Raw genomic sequence first — 21,719 nt, 5'->3', positions numbered from 1 at the left:
TAAACCATTTGACTATCTTGTTAATAAACAATAGAGTCAGGACTTTTCATCTTGATGACACTGACACTTTCATTTACATTAATACTTGCTTTTGAGGATTGAGCTATCCATTTTAGGCAAGTGACACGCTTTTGCAGGGTATCAACAAGGTTTGCAGTTTGTACTAATTGTTTTGAGAAATGCATGAACTGTTGTGCAAAAATAGTGTTGTGAGAAGCGCACCAAAGCCACTGAGAACAACTGCAAAGTATATATTTCTTTGTGTTTAATGGAAGAATATATTCTGGTGAATGTCAGTTTACGCCAATTGACTTCGAATTTCAAATTATAAGATGACTTCACATCCAAAAGTTAATTTAGATTTGTATATCGGCACTGGTGGGAGGCGTGCGTTGTGCCCCCACCAGTGCCGATATACAGCCATATCACACTGCTACTCATGTGATATTGCGTTTATATAACAGTTTGACGGCATAATTGTGTATATAAAAACAAAATCAAACATGGAGAGTCTCAAAAACCCTTTTGTATGAGGAACTACTTTCTTCCGCCTTGGATTCAAATCACAAGCTGACAGTTAAACAGCTGAGCAAGCATCTTTTAACCTTTAGATCTGTAGTGTCTGCTTTTTGCTGGCTGTTCGTGGGCGGAGTAATACACAAAGGGCAAAGAGACTGTACGGGTGCTGATATTACTTAAATATATCACGGCTATCAGCCAATCAGATTCGAGAACCAGACAGAACTGTTGTGTGTGTGTGTGTGTGTATATATATATATATATATATATATATATATATATATATATATATATATATATATATATATATATATATATATATATATATATACATACATACATACATACAAATGGAAACTTCTGCTTAACCATTTAACAGATTGATACTGTAGTATTGTCTTTTAATGTTAAGTTGACAACCATTTCATTCATTCCATCAATTTTTACATTGTACAACTGTGTGTCTGCAGCTGAGTGAGAACTATACTTGGGGAAGAGTAAAGGATCTGGTAAAGAAGACCAAACTGAGGAACCAAAGCCGACTGGGACTGTCTTCAGGCTCCTTGAAAAGATCATGTCCTCAACTTTACCGGTACTCCATCTGTTTTCATAATAATTTAGTAGATTCAGATCATTAGCACTCAAAACAATGCTCAGATTAGATCTCCCTCTGAAGGCAAACTGAATGTTATTTTATAAATAAAAAGAATATTTATTATTTCTAAAAGTCCAGAGGACATATTATTTGACAGTCGATTGGTTGTGATGCTAAAACTACATCAGAATGGGCATGCATTCAGCTTTAGCTCATTGTTCTAGTGTTGTTCCCATGAGAGCGCTAGAGTGACTTCTGGGAAATCGTATCACAAACACAAGTAGTACTAATGGCTCTGCTCTTTTGATGTTATGACTCACTATGTGTCTACGTGATGCAAGATAAGACTCTCATCCAGAACCACACGCTGAAATGCTAAACTGCAGGATGTTCTAATCTCGCCAGTGCACTGCCTCCTCTTAAATACCTCAGCACTGGATTCATGTGGTAGTCGGTGACTAGCACCACACGGTCAAAATATGGACAAACCCAACTGATGGGCTAAAAAAAAAAAGATTCTTAATTGAAATAAAAGTAACAATTTGTCCATTTATGATCTAATGTGGGGTAAAAACATTATTTATTCATTCATTTATTTATTTATTTAAATAAATGATAGGTTGCTAGGTTGTTGCTAAGGTGTTCTGAATGGTTGCTAAGGTATTGCTAGGTGGTTGCTAGGGTGTTTTGAGTGATTGCTAGGTGTTTGCTAACATGTTACTAGGTGGTGGCTAGGCGGTTGCCGATGTGTTGCTAAGTGGTTGCTAAGGTGTTGCTAGGTAGTTGCTAATATGTTGCTAGAAGGTTAATGAGGAATTCCTATGTGGTTGCTAGGGTGTTCTGAGTGGTTGCTAGGTGGTTGCTAAGGTATTACTAGGAAGTTGATAAGCAGTTGTAACATAAATTAGCAAATTTCTTGTATGAAGTAGCATTATGCTAGCATATTTCTAGCATAATATAGCATGTTGTAAGTATGGTTCTAGAATGAATTAACATGTTTCTAGCATGTTTTTAGCATAAACTAGCATGTTGTTAGCATTAATTTAGTATAAATTAGCATGTTGCTAGTATGTTTATAGCATGAATTAGCATTTTGCTAGTATGATTAGTATGTTTGTTAGTGTATTGCTAGTATGAATTTGTATGTCGCTAGTATGTCAAATGTAAAGTCAATGGCAGTTTTTCACAATGGAAGTCTATGGGACAGTTGCTAGGGTGGCGTAAGTGGTTGCTAGGGTGAGGCTAAAAAGTTTAAAGATCACAGTGATTCGCAGATTGGTAGTCAGAGTTAAATGAGCCCAACTTTAAGTCTGTATGACAGTCTGGCGCAAAGTTATGAGGTCACAAAGTTTGGTCCAATGTTAAGTCAATGAGACTTTTCCGAATTTTCCGGTTCAGTTTTGGGAAAACCGTAAGTCGGATCTGTTGGAAAAGATATAGCAACTTAATCCAGTATAGTTTGGAGGTTTGGGGTTAGTTTGGTGTTTGTAGTATGAACAGTCTAGGAGGAGATGCATAAAGAAATTAGTATCAGAAGAAGAAGACGGTAGAATAATAAGTTTATGTTATATAACAGTGTATTATTTATTGTAAGACATCCCAGTATGTTATGTAAGAACATTTGCAACTTCAGAAATCAGTTTCACGAGCTTGCTGACCAAATTACAACTGTACATCATCTCCACATTCTTTCTGAACCACAACCTCATCTGTGACATAAGAAAGAGCGTCTTAACAACGGCGAGAAAAAGCAGAATATCTTTTCATTAATAAATAACAACCTATTTCCACGAAGGAGCTGTGATCCCACACGTAGGTTGGCACAGACTCAGATGAATAGTTCCTGAGCTGCAGTGTCAGGTTGGAGGTATGTTGGTGGGAGTAGGAGAATTCCCCATGTATTTAACTCATTAGATGAGATATGGGAGCTATGCTGAATGCGTTCTCCTCCCGAGAGCAGATATTTGTTGAGGAATATATCCATATGGACTAATGATTCATGCAATACGCTGCATGTGAGAGACATAGTGCTTTGATTTGCTCTGTGCCTTTGTTTTATTATATCGTAATAATCAGTTTGTTGCGTAAGTGCAATGCCATTTGAAAAATTAGGTCAGGCTGTCTTCCATTAGTTTGGATTTTTAATGGGCCATTAACATTCTGGAAAGAGGTTACACAACACATATTTAAAATGTTTTAAGCAGTATCACAATATTTAGCATGACACGGACAGCAGAACTGAAATCCACACCCAAGTAACACTACAAATCTGTCAGAATTTGCTTAATAATATTAAAATTGTTAAAACGTTTTCTGTCTTCCTCACAGCCCAGAAGTGATGTCAGCGGAGCGACCCAGGACAAACAGAAACTCCATGATCACTCTGGGCCATCAGAAACTGGACTATCTCTGGACACCATAGTATTAATCAGGTAGGTGATACATCTGCTAGATTATAATTGGTAAAATAATGTAAAATAAATTATGCTTAAATAATTACATACCTAACCACTAGACTCTCACAGAGATTCACCAATTTTTTTTACATACACTACCTGACAAAAGTCTTGTCGTCGATCCCAAATAATAACTTGACTTCTAGTGAAGTCTTAAGTTAATTTCCAAAGTTAATTTCAAGAGTTCACACTTAGCTGATGATGAGCAAGTTTGGCATGCTGTCCTGGGAGAGAGCCCTGAGTTCAAAAGGTCCTTGAGCCCTGGGCTCTCTCCCGTTTGCAGGGCGAGAGGGGAGCTTTGAGCTCAGGTAGATCTCGACAACTCCCCCCTTGATAAGAGCTGATGACTAAAATGAATGCTATGAAGAGATATGCTGCAGGATGAGAGTTTGACTGTAGTGCTAAATTTAGATTGATCAAATGACTTGTTGTGCATGTTTTTGAAATGTGGGAGGAAACCTGGGGAAAACCCACGCGAGCACAGGAAGAACATGCAAACTACGCACAGAAACGACCGCCGGCCTGTTAAAGGACTAGAACCGGTGACGTTCTTGCTGTGAGGCAACAGTGCTAACCACTGGGCCACCATGCCGCCCTATGAAGGGAAAGAAGTAGTGGTGGAAGGGGGGGTCTTCAAATCGAAGATGACTGTAGTGAGAAACCCTGGCTCTTTATAGTGGGTTTGGACTGGCCTGATTGGTGGATCATACGTAGCTAATGCAGAACCAGCCACTTTTTGATGTACTAAAAATATTTCCTATGATTTTGTCAAAGTGCTCATCATACTACTTTATTATGAAGTATTTATTTACAAATTTGCATTTAAAGTGTCAATTATTACAGTTTTAGATATGTTACGAGATTAGCTTTTTAAATAAAAAGAATAATAAAGAAATTGGAAAAAAATACTTATTTTTAAATACAAATTTATTATCATCTATCATTTAAGATAAAATGTTGGGTCACACTTTATTTTGATGGTCCGTTTGTTGTATTTAAGTTACATTGCATCTATGTCTACTAATGCTCATTAGATTATAACTAGACTGTTAGGTTATGGTTAGGGTTAGTGTAAGTTGACATGTACTTGCAAAGTTTCTTATTTCTGTTAAAGGAGCAGTATCAACAGATATTAAGTAGACAGTCTACTAATACTCAAATGGACCATCAAAATAAAGTGTTAATAAATATTTAAGTTATATATAATATCTCAGTCAACTTTCCTCAAACAGAATTTGGCCACTTTAATAATTAAAAAATGTAACATGTCTTAAAGCCTTTTTCTATCTGTAATTTTGACAATTTATGATGACATAGCAGTTAAAAATAAGACAAACAAGCACATGTAAAGCTTAAATTCTGGTTTTTATCAGTGGGGGTTGGGTCTTTTGAACAACCTGAACCTCCCCTAGCTACGGGCCTGTATAAGGCTGTTTAGTTTCACCTTGTGTAAAAACTTTGAGCACTTTTAATGATGCAATTTTCTAGTAAAGTCATCGATTTGGGTTAAGTGTGCAGATAAAGAAGAAAAAGAGAGCCAATATAAAACAGAAACAACAACATGTTCAGAGCATGGTCTCCAGTGATGTCCAGTGCAGACGAGGGTTTGTGTTTCAGGTCAGTTGTTGTTTTAGCACTGTTTGGAAAGTCCGGCTCTATCTCTCCACAGTGTTATTACAGTTCAACCGATATCATGCACACAGTGAATGAGCAGCATGTTCACTCTCAGCTTTTGTTTTCTCATCAGACATTGAGCAGATGGCCTGCGATGGAGCAGCTTTTCCACGAAAGCAATGGAAGTTTTTTTTATTTGCAGCTAGCAGATGGTTTTTCCAGACTGAAGAACGAAATGGGAGAGAAATGTACAAGGATGTGATGAACAGGATTTAAGTAATGATAGAAATAATGTTGGCATTGTGTATACGTTGATAAAAGTGATAAGTTGATGGAAATTAACAACTCATTAGATTTGTCAGCTAATGACGTACTATATAAACAAAGATTACAATTTGTGATTTCAGACTAAATGAATTCTTATGTCATGTAAATATGTTCCTGGGACAATTTTCCAGATGTTTCAGAATTTTAAAATACTTGAATTACAGACAAATAATAACAAATGTTGAAGATGCATGCTCTAACTTTATATAGATCATTTTGTACCACTATTATAAGAATTCCATGTGTAAGTGTGTAAATACAGACTGTAACAAATGTGTATATATATTTCCATGAAGCATGGATCATGTGCAGATGAGAGTGGAAGAAGGGCACTCCCACGCCTGAATTCCTGCAAACGTATATTGCTGTTATGGCGGGGCTTATGATAACACGTAAATTATAACATGTACAGCAGTTCTGTATGCTGCTTGCCTGTCTGATGTTATATAACATGTGTGACCTTTCGCCTCCTAAAAAGTTAAGCAATGGCCGGAGTATGAACCTGAAACATTTTTATTCATTTAAATGTATTATAAACTGTGTATTATCAAGTGCTTCCTATCCTGTGTGTCTGCCAAAACAAAAATCAGTTGAAAACAAAAAGGATTTCAATTGACCCTTCGCTAAGCCCCACCCTCCTCAGCTGCTGTTGTTATGCCTGTCAAGTGTTCGTGCCTCGCACGTCTATTACATTATGTATGCGCCGGTGTCAGACATTCCCAGGAATATAATTAGTCATTTTTCGCAAACAGGTGAATTATCCAAGAAAGTCAGACAAAAAAGGACTGGAGTGTGTATTACAGCGGTATATTCATGACATAATAAGCAACCTATTAGAAAATTATTTAATCAGAATTGAAGCCTAGCCGCCTCATACGCTGACCATTCAACAGCTTAGTTCCCGCACAGCAGGATAGGTGAATTTTAAAAATAATCTAACATCAAATTAATCAATCATCAATTTTTTTTTTTAGCCAAAAAGCCTGACAGATTAATTGTTGTGCAATGAAATATAGTTACTAACCGACAAGGAAACACGCATGGACAGTGCTTCTACATAATTAGTTCATAGAAAGAACTGCCAGAAAGGGGTAATCGATGGATTTGTGCTGAATATTAGCATCATTGACCCATAACAATGTACATTATACAATACCTATAACTGTCAGTATTTGGTGTGCTTTTTATACAGTTTCTATTCTAATTTGCAGTTAAGTGTAAAAAAAATAAATAAATTGAAAAGCAAATCAAAGTATAAATAGCAGAAGTGAGCAAATAGATTTTCCCTACCAGCAAATATTAATCCGACACCAAGTATAAAAGCAGTCACTAACCCGCTATAACGTCTTCACCAATGACTAAATCTCTAAAAGGCGGATGAAAACATCAGTAAATTGTAGCTCTGACATGGACATAAGGGGTTATAAATGACTGAAAAACAGCTGTGGGTGAAGTATGTTGATTGCAAGTGCTCAATTTGTGATCACATCTCGGTTTTGTTCTGTTGTAATTTCAAATATTCGTAGCTTGAAACAGATGGAAACATGACTGCTATTAGTATGACCACTATTGCGAGGGCTTAAACGGAGCAGTGCTCATAATATCGAGCGAAAAAAGAAAAAGACAGCTGGGAAACATAACCTGCTTTGTATTTATGTAGAAAACAATTTAGATCTTTTTAGGGTACGAGGATTTTGAGTTATTGTTGTCTATCACTAAATGTGTCAGGAATATCGAAAACAAAACATACGCAATGTAACCCCGCTCTTCACACAGCTTGGTCCACGCTGGCATTTCTCCCCTTGGGTTTTAGGTTTTGGAAAGGGAAAAAAATTCCACGACCCCGTCCAAACTTTAGGGATACGGGGTGTCAGATTTGCACAATCCATACGCACAATGCTTTATCTTGTTTCCCTCGCTCGAAAGCTTGACAGACCTTCTGTGTGTAGCTACGGCTGCAAAGCCATGATTAATCTTTGGCAGTTTTTGGGTGTGGCTTAGCGAAAGGTCAATTAAAATTAAATGCATTATACAGTGATCTATCTCATCTGAGCTCGATTATTTATTTCAACAATGCCCAGGTTTTAATATCTGCTGCAAATCCAACATACTAGAACAGGGGTCGGCAACCCAAAATGTTGAAAGAGCCATACTGGACCAAAAAAAAACAAAAACAAACATGTCTGGAGCCGCAAAAAATTAAAAGCCTTATATAAGCCTTATAATGAAGGCAACACATGCTGTATGTATTCATATTAGCTATATTAGCCTACTATAAAGTGATTTAGTTGGCTACAAATACATACTGAGCCTTCATGATTAAATGTTTTTTTTTTCCCTGCAGTGCATCCTGTAGAGAATGACGCACCACGTGACTACTCTGTTGTACGATGCCGTCTCAAGTTTAACTTAATTACAATATTAATGCATTATGTTTAATGTTCAAGTTTAACTTCATTACAATATTAATGAATTATGTTTAATGTTAAAGTTTAACTTCATTACAATATCAATGAATTATGTTTAATGTTCAAGTTTAACTTCATTACAATATTAATGCATCATGTTTTGCTTTGATGAAATTAAAGAAATGCAGTAAAGAAATCAGATTTTTGATGTTTTTTATTTTGAGGATTCCAAAAAACAACATCAAAATGAACGTGCATAACGTACCCCTTACTGGGAATGTGCTCAACAAGGAAGGGTCAATCTCCAGGGGTGTGTGACAAGGAAAGACAGTCTCGTTTTTTCCTTTCGCCACTCGTAAAATCTGCTCCCAAATGCAGTTTGCATATCAACGATCGCACCTTGTAAATAATCACCGTTGAGTGAGTGATCGGGAAGGGCTTCTTTGAATTCTCTCAGGGAGGGAAAATGAGAGAGCGTGCCCCGCTGTACATCTTTGGCAAAGACAGCTTGCGCTCCATGGCGTATCACACAGCCGCCGGATAGTTTACAACAGCCACCTGCCTATTCCGTGTGTCGCAGGCTATGACGCAAATCTTCGTTGACAGAAATGTTGAAAATAAATATTCTACACACTTTTACAGCATTGGAAAACGTTAAGATTGTTTGTCCGCCTATAGAAACCATATTAAAACAAAAATATATTTACCTCCCCCATCTTTTTCCGTTTTCAAACATTTTTTGAAAAAGCTCCAGGGAGCCACTGGGGCAGCGCTAAAGAGCCGCATGCGGCTCTAGAGCCGCGGGTTGCCGACCACTGTACTAGAAGAACTCATATAGTAAAATAAAATACATAAAGGTTTAAAAATGATCAACAAATGAAAAAAAAAAAAATTAAATGGTTCGAAATGTATAAAACTTTACTAAGTATAATGTGGACCTCAGGGATAAAATAAAATGAATAAATAAAAGTTACAAAATTAACCCTTTAAATCAGTGGCCCTCAATCTTTTTATCACTGTGGAACGGTCAGCACTTGACTGAAGGAGTGTGGGGGTTTGTATGTTTTTTTTTCTCATTGCTGCAGCTCTGATACAAGTTTTATTAATGGAAAAAATTACAAAGCACTGCAGTGTTTGGGTGTTCTGTGTTTGTCTAAGATAATTAGTCTATCAAAATGTGTAAATTCCATACAAGCTGAAGCTGATCACTCAATTCTTGTCACTCGCGGTGCGCTCATGGGATTCGTTCACTTGGAGCGTCTGGAAGGTGCGAGCGCGTCCCATCACTTGTGCGTGCACCTCCATTGGAAAAAACAAACTTGCGCAAACTCTAGAAAAGACGCGATATGTGAACAGCCCCTAAAAAGGTCGCTGTTATTTGCAATCTCCATTAGTTGATCTTCTTGCAGAGCCATGGTGGATTCACCTGATTTGTTGACAAATGTGTTGCGGATCCATTCCTTGGCAGTTCGTGGGTCCTTCACTGGGCCTTTTCCCCTTAGCAAAGAAACTTTTCAAAGAAGTCTGTTTCTTACTCATTTTACTGCTTGTGGGTTAAATTTGAGTGAGCAAGATGTAATCACAGTCATTTTTCAAAATAAAAGACTTTTCAAAATAAAAATCGTTCAGAGCCAGATAAAAAATAAAACTGAAAAAATGTATGATTTCTTGTGTGGCCCAGTGCCAATTGATCCATGGACCGGCCTGGTGGTTGAGGACCACTGCTTTAAATCGATACAGTATTTAAATGCAGGAGATTTATCATACTTGGTGTTGTTACTGATTCACAGTAAAAACAGTATACATGACAACATTAAGTTAAGCTCAGAAATGACCACTGGCATGTAACTGTCTTTGTTGACAGCTGACTGAGTGAGGTACTAAAATACTGCTGTCTTTAATGACTTTTCTCAAACCTCTTCCGGTCTTCTTTGTAAAAGATAAAACATCAATTTTGAAATATCAATTTTTTAAATAAACTTTGTAACACAGTATTGTACTATCCAGGAAAGTGTTTTAAAACACAAACAATCTCCAGCATGGTCATTTGATGTTTGCCTGACCTATCGTTTCATAGCCGCTCTTTCGAGTATTGATGTTGCTCAGTGTCAAGACAAAAGATTTGTACTTATCTTGTGTATTGTCGTGTATCAAAATTGATGGAATAATTCATTATGCATATTGCATTGTTATTCAAATGTATTTTAGTTAATAAAATATGATATTTCTACATCATTTGTGTAAATGTATTTCATTCTGTGCTTTCATTTATATGTTGTTGTGGTTGCAACCCCATGGCTCATTCTGAAAACGTAACCCAATACACATTTCTGGAGATCGAATATTATGTAGCCAGAGGAACTGTTTTCGTCTTTAAAACGAACGCTTCTGGAAGTATGATGCCGTTCTTTTTCAAGCTTACCAGCTTACCACTTACCTCCGTGTTGACTGCTTGTCGATTGTTACCAGTTTGTCCAGTGGTTTGCCATGTACGTCAGAAGATTTGAGATGCAGAGTTGATTGTGACGACCGGGTTGAATGGTTCCAGAAAGCAGGTAAGACAAAAACTAAAGCCTAAACTACAGTAACAAAGAGAGAATGTGGTCAAATCTGAAAATGTGGTGAAAATATAAATTTTCTGGATTCCTTTTTAAAACACATCAGTTGGGTTTAAATAAGCGGGTGGGTGATGGTCAATCGGTGCTTTTTAAAGAGTCACAAAACACATTTTTTGAGATGTTGACAGTCATATACGTGCCCAATATTGCTAAAAACAGGCATATGTAGGACACATATATTTCACTAAAAAGTGTAAATTGGTTGTTTTTGCGAGCAAATTCATTCTTCTGCTTTGAAAAGAAATTAAAAAAAAAAAGACGCGGCTCCAGTTGGTGTTGATTGTCCTGTCTCTACAGATTTGGTAAGTGTGTGATCAGTGTTCTTGTTTTTGTTTATTCATGGGCGAAGTTAGCTAGTAACGTCAGCAGTACTCTTTCAGTGTTTAAAGACATATCTTAGTCAAAATGATTTGGTCACACTTTACAATAAGGTTCATTAGTTAATGTTAATTAATGCATTTACTAACATGAACAAACTATGAACAATACATCTAGTATTGTATTTGTTAATGTTAGTTAACGTTAGTTAATGAAAATACAGTTGTTCATTGTTAGTTCATGTTAACTCATGGTGCATTAACTAATGTTAACAAGCATGGACTTGGATGTTAATAATGCATTAGTAAATGTTTATATGTGAATAATAAATGCTGTAGATGTGTTGTTCATGATTAGTTCATGTTAGTAAATGCATTAACTAATGAACCTTATTGTAAAGTGTTACCAATGATTTAGTTACAAAGTGTACATTATGCTAATATCACAACAATAATATGGGCTGAAAGGTCCACTGTAAATGCTGCTCACTGAATTTAAACATGTAAAAACCTTAATCAAACTATTACTGTTGAGTATGATTTTTGCTTTCCAGAAATGTATATAGGGGTACGTAATAAGTTTGAGCTTGGGTTGTATTCATATATTGTCATTTACTTGCTGTAAATATTACAGAACCCCAAAAGGTAAATGGTGATGACAAAACGCTAACTCAAATTTCCTCTGAGAAGTAATTTAAATTGTTAAACATAACCAACATTGCCTTTGATTAATTTTCTTCTCGGCTTAGTCCCTTTATTAATCTGGGGTCGCCACAGTGGAATGAGCCACCAACTTATCCAGCATATGTTTTATACAACGGATGCCCTTCCAGCTGCTACCCATCACTGGAAAACATCCACACACCCTCATTCACTATGGACAGTTTTAGCTTACCCAACTCACCTATAGTGCATGTCTTTGGACTTATGGGGGAAACTGGAGTACCCGGGGGAATCCCACGCAAACGCGGGGAGCACATACAAACTCCACACAGAAACGCCAATTGACCCAGCTGAGGCTCGAACCAGTGAACTTCTTGCTGTGAGGTGACAGCTTTACCTACTGCGCCACTGCTTCACCCCACACTTCGATATTACTTTTCATTTATTTGTTCGCTAAAAATTTGAACTGAATTTAGAAATAATTTTGAATCAAATCTTTGCGCTTAACAAACAAAATTAAATATGTACAGGCTAATGGATGTCTTTGTCTGATGTTTCCTTATCCACAAAAGAAAAAGTAGTAAAGAGTAAAAATAAAAAGAATTTGCAATTGCCGAATGGAGGAGGCTCAGACTGCGTCTCAAATAGCACACTATAAACTATGCACTCTGTACTTATGCACTTACACTCATAAGCATAGTACATGTATGTAGGGTCGTCCCAAATGTAGCACTAATGTTATTTACTAAGCGGAAATTCAAATCGTTTCCCTGACGACATTTGACGGTTGCCAAATCAGTGACATAAATGACCAAACTATCAAATAATACCTGCCATGAGTATAACCGCATTCAACACCGGGAGGCGCTATAATCTTTCTCGTAGGAGAATTTTGCTTTCACCATGCAAAATAAATAAAGTAATCCAACATGTGTGCCCGATAGCTCTGCCCCTTCCGCAACGTAAGCAAACTGCGGTCGTTAAGTGCGTGAAGTGTCCATCATTCCACGCTTCATTTTACCAGCTGAATGAGTGCATCATCCGGGTAATTAAAGTGAACTTATTATTTTTAAAGTTTTCCGTGTGAACACACTACTTACACTATATACTACAAAATGGTGTAGAATAGTGCATAAGTATGCAATTTGGGACGCAGCTTCATTCTTTATCCTCAATTGTTTGTTTAACTAATTTCTCACTAGTGAAGAGTTCAGTTTTTCCTCTTACAAGGTCCGCCATGTAAATAGCAAACGTATGGCGCGATGCAACTGACTCTTGAAGGGAATGAGAGATGAGACTGATTGGTTTAATACATGTTATGCTCACAACACACCCAGAAACTTATTAAGAGAATAAGCACAACCCTGTTAGACCATGCGCTGCAGCACAAACAGTATATTTCCGTCTTTAAAATAGCAAAAGTGCATTCGACACACCCTTCAAGAGTTCACACTTAGCTGATGATTGATAATAAAGCTAGTTTGGCGTGCTGTCCCGGGAGAGAGCCCTGAGCTTATAAGATCCTCGAGCCCTGGGCTCCCTCCTGTTGCAAGGCGAGAGGGGAGTTTGAGCTCAGGTAGATCTCGATGACTCCCCCTCTTGCTTGTTGTAGCTAAGTGTCAGATATGGATGCTGAAAGGTGTACTTAGAGTTTAGCTAAAGTATTTGGATTATTTTTTTAGAGTGCTTGTTTTTGAACTGTGGGAGGAAACCGGAGGACCCGGGGAAAATCCATGCGACCATGGGAGAACGAGCAAACTCCGCACAGAAATGCCGTCTGGTTTGGAAAGGAATTTAACCAGGGACATTCTTGCTGTGAGGCAACAGCGCTAACCGCTGGCCACTGTGACACCCGTTTGAAAGGAGGGAAAGTAGGGTTGGGTGGGGGGGTTTCTTCAAGACGAAGATATTAAGATGAGAAAAGTCTGGTTCCTTATAGTGAGTTAAGGATCGTCTGAAAGGATAATCAGTCATTAGCTAAAGTTGGAACAGCTATGAACAATCATAAGCACGTGATCCTCTCGAAATTTCTTTATAAATAAACTTCACTTAATGCTTTTTCGACATGCGCTTTAGATTTTGCGCCAAGACCATTAAAATAAAGCACTGAGTGTGGGAATTTTAATTTTTTTTACATCATTCAGATTTTCTTTGCAAAAATGTCTTCAGTATTCATACTGTCATAAACAAAACATATAATCTGGTATTGTTTAAAAGTTGTGATAATAAAAAGTGATTCATACTATAAAATCCATACAACCTTTTTAATACATATGCAGCTGCTTAAAGATCAGGTGAGAAAACATCTAAATGTAGGTCGTGAGTTCATTGACAGAATGACAGCAAATACAAGCATTTGTCTCAGTAGTATCAAGTAGCCTACATTAGGTCTCTCTCCGTAATACTGTGAGTTCAAGAAGTTGCTGTGCAAACAGAGCAGCTAAATAAAAACAGTTTAAATGTGTTTGTCTCCACCACACATGTACCATTAACAATGCACATTTATAGCAAATGTGATGTGAAATGAATGTAGTCAGACTCTACAAGCGTGCACCAAGCTCGTAAAATATGCTATAAAATCCAAACACTTGAGAGTCTTGCTGTTTATTAACATCGCAAAACTGGGCACAATTGACATTAGCGACCCCCTCTGGTAGATAGCGGTAATGTATTAATTTCAGCAGTAAACCAACCACGATTTTAGTTCTTCATTTTTAGATAGAAATATAATTAACATATTATATGGTCACACTTTATTTTGATATTCTGTTTGGTGAATTTAAGCTACATTGCATCTACATGCCAACTAATTCTCATTAGACTATGACTGTTAGGTTGGGGTTAGGGTTAGTGTAAGTTGACATGTACTTGAAAAGTTTCTTCTAGTCAGTTAAATGTTTGTTGAAGGAGCCGTATCAACAGGTATTAAGCAGACAGTCTACTAATACTACAAATTTTGACCATCAAAATAAAGTTTTACCAATTAATTCAATGAAAACACATTTATAACACGTCACCGAAATACCAACAGAAATGTAAATAAATTAGTCAACTGATGTCATTTTATGAGAGCTGAGTGACTTTATGTACCGTCTGAGGTTCAGGTTCAGATTCAGATCTGGCGTAGTTACACACATTCCAGCAACTCCAACACAATGGAGTCATAAAATATGCCATACAGATCCCGGCTCTCTCCTCCCTCTGCTTCTACTGATACCACAAGCCAGAAACAGATGAATAACTCTGACATGTATAGTGGGATATATGCCAGTGATTGATGATTTACAGAATCACATACTTGAGTTGCAGTGAGGCAACACCGGGGTAGTATTATTCTTTTCGATATTTTTGTCTCTTTAATACAGTGCATATGCAGAAGTAGGTCAGCAGGTGAAAAAGGAAATGTGAAGTTTGCTTATCTACAGGGGTAAGCATATATACGTATACCCAGGGCCGGAGGAAGCTGAACTGCCGCTCTAAGCAAAGGACGGTCATGCTGCCCTCAACCCTAAAGTCGGGGCAGGGAGGGGGAGCTTTCGCAAACGCCGCCCTCTTTATTCTGCCGCCCTAGACGCGGATATAACTGAGGGTGTGGGTGGTGAGGGTAGTTTCGGGGAAGCCGCCCTCTCTATTCTGCCGCCCTAGGCGACCACCTAGGTCGCCTCTATGGACGCACCGGCCCTGAGTATACCCCTCACAGATCTATCTTTAAAATTCACGTTTTCATAGGAAGCTATCAGTGGTGTAAAGCAATTAACAAATTACTGTAATTGATTAGTTTGTCCTCAAAAATTGTAATTAACTAAGTAGTTTTAAAAATGAGTACTTTTACTTTCCCCTGAGTAAATTTTTAGTGCAGTATTGATACTTTTACTCCACTACTTTCCTTCAGCCTGCAGTCGCTACTTTATATTTTCTTGTCTATGGGGATCAGAAAAATCACGAGTACAATCAAATCACACATGAAAGGTAAATCGCATCCTAATGAACTACCTCAAGACATGTGCGTTTTAATTGCAGCAAACTGTTTGGAAGCATTAAAAGTGTCCATAAAGATGTCCAAAACTTTACACACATTGACCTGAGACTGTTTAGAATTTACTGAATTTAGATGTCACTGATGAGATGACGAATGTTTACTGTAAAATAGCAAAACAACCTTAAACACCCAGGCAGGCACAAGACATCACATTGACATTGTACCCCAACATTGTGACATTGCATTTTGTTTGGTAATCAAAATCAGGTTGACATTAGAACCGAATGTCTGACCGATGACGTCAATGTCCAACCTAAAAGCAACTAAATATTAACATTTAATGATGTTACAGCTTGACGTTGTGTTGAGGTTACCACTATATCATCTATCAGATGTTGGATTTTGATTGCCATACATGGCGAATAAATGTCAATATCTGACATCAGTATAAAGCTGGTTTAAGATGTCGGCTCGACATTGGATTTTTGGTCACTTGCTAATACAACCAAAAATCAACCAAATATCAGCGTCATTTGATTTTTTCATTGGGCATCAAAATATCCTTGTCCTAAGACGCTGGCTAGACATTGAATTTTGGTGACCTGATGTCACGACCTAAATCTTACCTAACGTCTTTGTCATGTCTGCTGTAGTGCCATCTTGTGGTTTTCTGGACACCAGTTATGTTTTGGTGAGCCTTCGCCCTCAAGCAGTGCCGGCGAGCCTTCGCCCTCTAAGGTTAGTGGGTCCTTGCCTTTCAAACCAGTCAATGCTCCATGGAAGAGGATGAGGATTCCACCTGGACCATCAAGGTGGTCTTATGTTCCACGTGGGGGGCTACTAAACCCACCAGTGGCACCTTGGTGGAACAATGACTGGCTAAAAAGGACCTTTTTCCCTGTGATGCCACCATGGTGGTTTTCTGTTTGGGGATTGATATGTCGGGACTGGTTTAATAATCTGTGTTTTGGACTTTATTCTTGTCCCTTTAGATTAAATTCTGCTCCTTTTGTCACGATGGGCTTACAAAAATACAAAAGATATCCAAATGCAGCAATAGAAGTTTTAATAATAAATAAGGGGACAGGCCAGGTTCAAAAATCGAACAGAGGCAAAAAGTACAACACAATAAACAAAAGTGTATCAAACAAAGTTAGAACAGGAATTCAAAAATATGATCACAACATGAAACAAAGTGAACAAACAAACAAACCAAAACGATGAGTCAGTGAGCAGACTAGGAACAGATAAGAGCCGGACAAAACAAACCAGAATCGGGTGAACAGGGTGCACTAGCAAAACAGCAAAAATCCAAAGGCAAACTAAACACCACATAACAAGGCTTATAAAGACAACAATAATTAGACAATGACAGACAGCTGGAAACAATTAGTGATCACGTGAACTACAAAGCAGGAACAAACCAAAACATAACTGGTGTCCAGAAAACCACAAGATGGCACTACAGCAGACATGACAGTCTTATGATGTTGTGTGCTTGCTGAGCAATGACTAAATGCACTACAGAATGTTACGTTTACACACATCCACAAATTAAATGTAAATGCATTAGCTTTTTACAGCATTATACTCACTACTCACTACTCTTGAGTAATTATGAAATATCTACTTTTTACTTCTACTTTGAGTAATATTTACAGATACTTTTACTCTACTTGGACTACATTTTAAGGCAAGTAATGGTACTTTTACTTACATATGATTTTTCAGTACTCTTTCTACCACTGGAAGCTATATAATATTATATGATGATATACATTGGATTAGCAATTACTGAAGTCAAATCTGGAGCTTATCTAACAAAATAACTTATAACAGTTTAAAAACTAGGACACCTAAATGTATATGTTATATTCATATTTGCACTACAAAAAAATTGTATCTTTGAAACTTTTGTGTGATTTAAAAAAATATATATATTTGTACAATTTGTCTTAACTATATTAATAAACCTCTCACATTTTATCAAAATGTCTCTTCTTAACATGGGGAATTATGTCTTTAGTTAGGTGGCACTTTAGTACATATTAAGTGCTGAAAATAATCCATTATCAATGTATTTTAATGATTATTATAAATAAGATATATTTATAACTATATAAATTTATACCTATATAAAAAAATAGAATCGTCGATGCTGCCACGCCCCCATGTCACGTTAGCTTGGCTTGCCAAGCTGGAAAAAACAGGCTTGTTGAAGTGCTTGTTGAACTACAGATACAGGAGACCCGTCGACAGAGCTTAAATCCTCTCCTCTTTTAATGAAGTCGCCGGTGTGTAAGCATTTTGGATTTCCAGTGAGTTATGTTGACAACGTTCGTGTTGTCGACAAAAAAAACACAGTTTTGCAAGCTCTGCTATGTACGTATTAGGTAGACAACACCGGCATCACGATCCTCCGCCTGCCCCCGTTGCAAATCCGCTCGCGAAAAGTACACACTCAGGCCCTGTTTACACTGTCTTTGTTTTTAAGTGAAGTTTTTAAACTAATTTCGAGAGGAGCACGTGATATAATTGACAGCAGCTGGCCACCTATCTACACTCATTAGTTAGCCAATCAGATCTATCCTAACCCACTATAAGTAGCCTAGCTAGACATTACTCCCTTATCTTCGTTTTCCGAAGAAACCCCCCATCCACCCCTTTCTCCTCCTTTTCTCCTTTACAAAAAGGGGAGCTCTCGAGAACCACCTGATCTCGTACTCCCCTCACATGCTCTATGGACCTGGCGGGAGCCCTGGGCTCAACTATCTCCGAGCTCAGGGTTCTCTCCCGGGACAGCATGCCAAACCTGCTTACAGCTGTCAAGCAATATCTAAGTGTGAACTCTTGAAATGGCATTTTAGAACGACAACGATTTGACATCCACAGTGGCGTGTAGCATTTCTGAGCAGCCCTTCTTCCTCTCTACCTATGACACACACACACACAGACACAGAAGCGAAAACACAGCCATGTGTTCAAGACAGCAGGTTCAGGCAGTCAGAGGACTGCTTCAATCTTTCACTCACTTGTACTTAGTCATTTTAGCGAACACCTCAGATACTGTTGGCTGGTTCCTGTTGGTTGTGCGTCTTTTTTAACGACGCCATTATAACGACACAGATCACTGCCTATTAACGAGTCCCGCAGAAAAAGTGATTGTCAGGTGGTAATTATGTGTGTATCTTGCCTTTATTCATTTACTGTATGATTTGTTTATGGGTAAAACAAAGACCATGCAGGTCAGGTAGTTTAAACGATAGGCTACAAATAATTAATTGGTCATTAATTAATTAATTATTCATAATCGAAAATCGAATCGAACCGTGCCTTTAGAATCGAAAATGTAATCGAATCGAGGATTTGGAGGATCGTGACACCCTTAATATATATATGTATATATATATATATATATATATATATATATATATATATATATATATATATATATATATAGTTGGCGAACACGGATTAATAAAGGGACTAAGCTGACAAGAAAATAAACGAATATATATATATATATATATATATATATATATATATATATATATATATATATATATATATATATATATATGTATATATATATATATATATATATATATATATATATATATATATATATATATATATTCATTCTTTCATTCATATTCTTGTATATATTTTTATTAAATCATAAAATGGGAGGGTTTTGTCACAATGCATTGTAAATTGCTAGGCTTGAGGTGGTTTCATTCATATGCTAATCAAAGCTAGTCACACTACACTCTCAGAAATAAAGGTACAGGAGCTGTCACTGGGGCAGTACCTTTTTAAAAGATACACATTTGTACCCAAATAGTCCTCAGTCGTCCCTAAAAGGTGCATATTAGTACCCAAATGTACCTAAAAAGTACCTTTGAAGTATTATTATGAACCCTTCAGGTACAAATGTGTACCTTTTGAAATTGCACTGCCCCTGTGACAGCTCCTGTACCTTTACTTATGAGAGTGTAGGGGGTACAGCCCATTTCACACCTGCAGAGAGTGGTCTGTTTTGGGCAGTTTTTGTCACAGGTGAGCAGAAACTTCCATACCTGTGAACGGCCAAAAAATGCCAGTGATTTGAGATGTTTTCAGACATTCACAGGTTTTCATCCAGTGGATGTTTGGCTATTCAGGGCACATGGCACAGTTCAGCAGGTCTATTTTTTTATATCTGTTCTGAGAATCATTTCCTCCTGTGCAGGAGATTGTGATTCCCTCGTTGAGCAGAACCAAGTCAAACTGTGATTAATACACTGCTGATTGGCAGAGTGGTACAAAGTGTACATACTTGATGCATCGCTATGACAACAGCTCACCCATGCCTCTTGGCATTTCCTCAAGGATGGCTGGCCAGTTGGATGAGCTCTCCACAACTGTCACAAGCATCTCTAACTGCAGGCCATCACTGTCCTGAAACACACACACATACACATGTTTGGGCTGAGATCCAGCTGCAGCCTGCTTTGGCAAATTATAGAGGGAGTAAATGAGCTTTTCTCTGTAGCAGCCCTTTCCAGACATATTCACTGAGAATGTGTTGAGCTGTGGTCAGTGAAACACTCATTATGTAATGGGTCAGTTATGTGACACATTTGTTTCCTTCCTTATTTATCAAGAATAATTATGTCATGTGAATCAGTCCTTTCATTTGCCATGGCGAAATTTTTCAAGTAATATGACATTTATGAATGGCTCATTTTGTTTTAAAAGATTACAATATTAATAATTAGAATGTTGGAGAGGCGAAGCAGTGGCGCAGTAGGTAGTGCTGTCGCCTCACAGCAAGAAGGTCGCTGGTTTGAATCTCGGCTCAGTTGGCATTTCTGTGAGGACTTTGCATGTTCTCCCTGTGTTTGTGTGGGTTTCCTTCGGGTGCTCCGGTTTCCCCCACAGCCCAAAGACATGCTGCAGGTGAATTGGGTAGGTTAAATTGTCTGTAGTGTATGAGGGTGACAGGCCCAGACGACAGGCCGGCCAGAATGTGTAAAAAAAGTCATTATCATATGGACAAGTCTAAAATGGCTTGTTCCAAAGAGCCGACCCTGCAACCATACGGGACTAAGGCCAAAGAAGAAGAATTAGAATGTTGGCGGTTCATTCCGCTGTGGCGACCCCAGATTAATAGAGACTAAGCCGAAAAGAAAATGAATGAATGAATAATAATTAGAATGTATTTGCTCGCATAATTGCACTCTAATCTCTAGTAGTCAAACATTTTGATACCATTCATAACTGATGGATTATAATATAACTCTTATCCCTGATCCACTACATATAATGTGTCTATAGTTCATGTAAAATCTACAATAAACACTTTTAAAAACGGTGATTTCCAGGAAATGGAGATCTAAATAAATTAAATAAGGCTGCAGAACAGAAAAAAGTAATATAATATGCTACTGTTATTTTCCCCTCAATGTTTACATATGTCTCCCTCCAGAGGCGGTCTTCTGAAATTGCAGACCTCTAGTTCTATCTTCTGAATGCAGACCTCTAGTTCGTATTTACCACGTCTCCCTTCTCGTTCTCGTGTGTCTGAACCAACAGCATCACACCGTCACGCCGTCACTTTTCCGGAAAGAGAAGTAATAACATTACCGGTAATTAACCGGAATGCTGCGCTGTGTGAATGCAGAAGGAATACTGCCGGAAAAAAACGCGTGCACGTATAGAACATGCTGACGTGAGATATCTACTTTAGCCAATCAGAACAGTCAGACGCAATCTGTCCAACGTTGGATGTAAAAAATATTGGACAACAAATAACTTCAAATAAAACACATAGCAAACATTAGAAAATATTGACAATAAAATAAAAGGTTTAGCCTATTAAAATCGATGGCCTATACAGAAATTAAATAAAGCTATAAAATCTACTTCACTTTTAATTGTATTTGCATATTGATTAAAGTTATAGTTATTTAATGAAGAGCAGCTAGTGAATCTCTCGTTGTGTTTTGCTTGATAACAGAGGTGTTAATTTAAGAATGCACAGATCTATAATGAAGCATTCGACTACTTTAGGGTGCTTTCACATCTGTAGTTCGCTTCATTTGGTCCGGACCAAGCACAATAAATGATACATTGTTGCATCTTCTGCCATCTTTGGGTCGTTTTCACACCACACTGCTGGCTTTGGTCCGAACCAGTTGAAACGAACCAAAATGCAGTCATCTGACAAAATCCACATCTT

At 37.6% G+C, this 21,719-nt stretch overlaps 1 protein-coding gene across 1 annotated transcript in view; it reads left to right on the top strand.

The window, feature by feature from the left end:
- si:ch211-250c4.3 overlaps positions 1-6,355 on the top strand; it is a gene marked incomplete at its 3' end in the record, with an annotated part of 59,548 nt that extends 53,193 nt beyond the window's left edge. Inside the window, 3 exon segments of the mRNA NM_001365219.1 lie at positions 990-1,111; positions 3,443-3,546; positions 5,318-6,355. Of these exon segments, the coding sequence (NP_001352148.1) occupies positions 990-1,111; positions 3,443-3,536 (216 nt within the window).
- Between the last annotated feature and the right edge of the window lie 15,364 nt (positions 6,356-21,719).

The sequence above is a fragment of the Danio rerio genome, chromosome 13 (genome assembly GCF_049306965.1).
Source record: "Danio rerio strain Tuebingen ecotype United States chromosome 13, GRCz12tu, whole genome shotgun sequence".
Lineage (NCBI taxonomy): Eukaryota > Metazoa > Chordata > Actinopteri > Cypriniformes > Danionidae > Danio > Danio rerio.
Note: the sequence above shows the minus strand (reverse complement) of the source record. Positions and strands in the feature narration are given on the sequence as shown.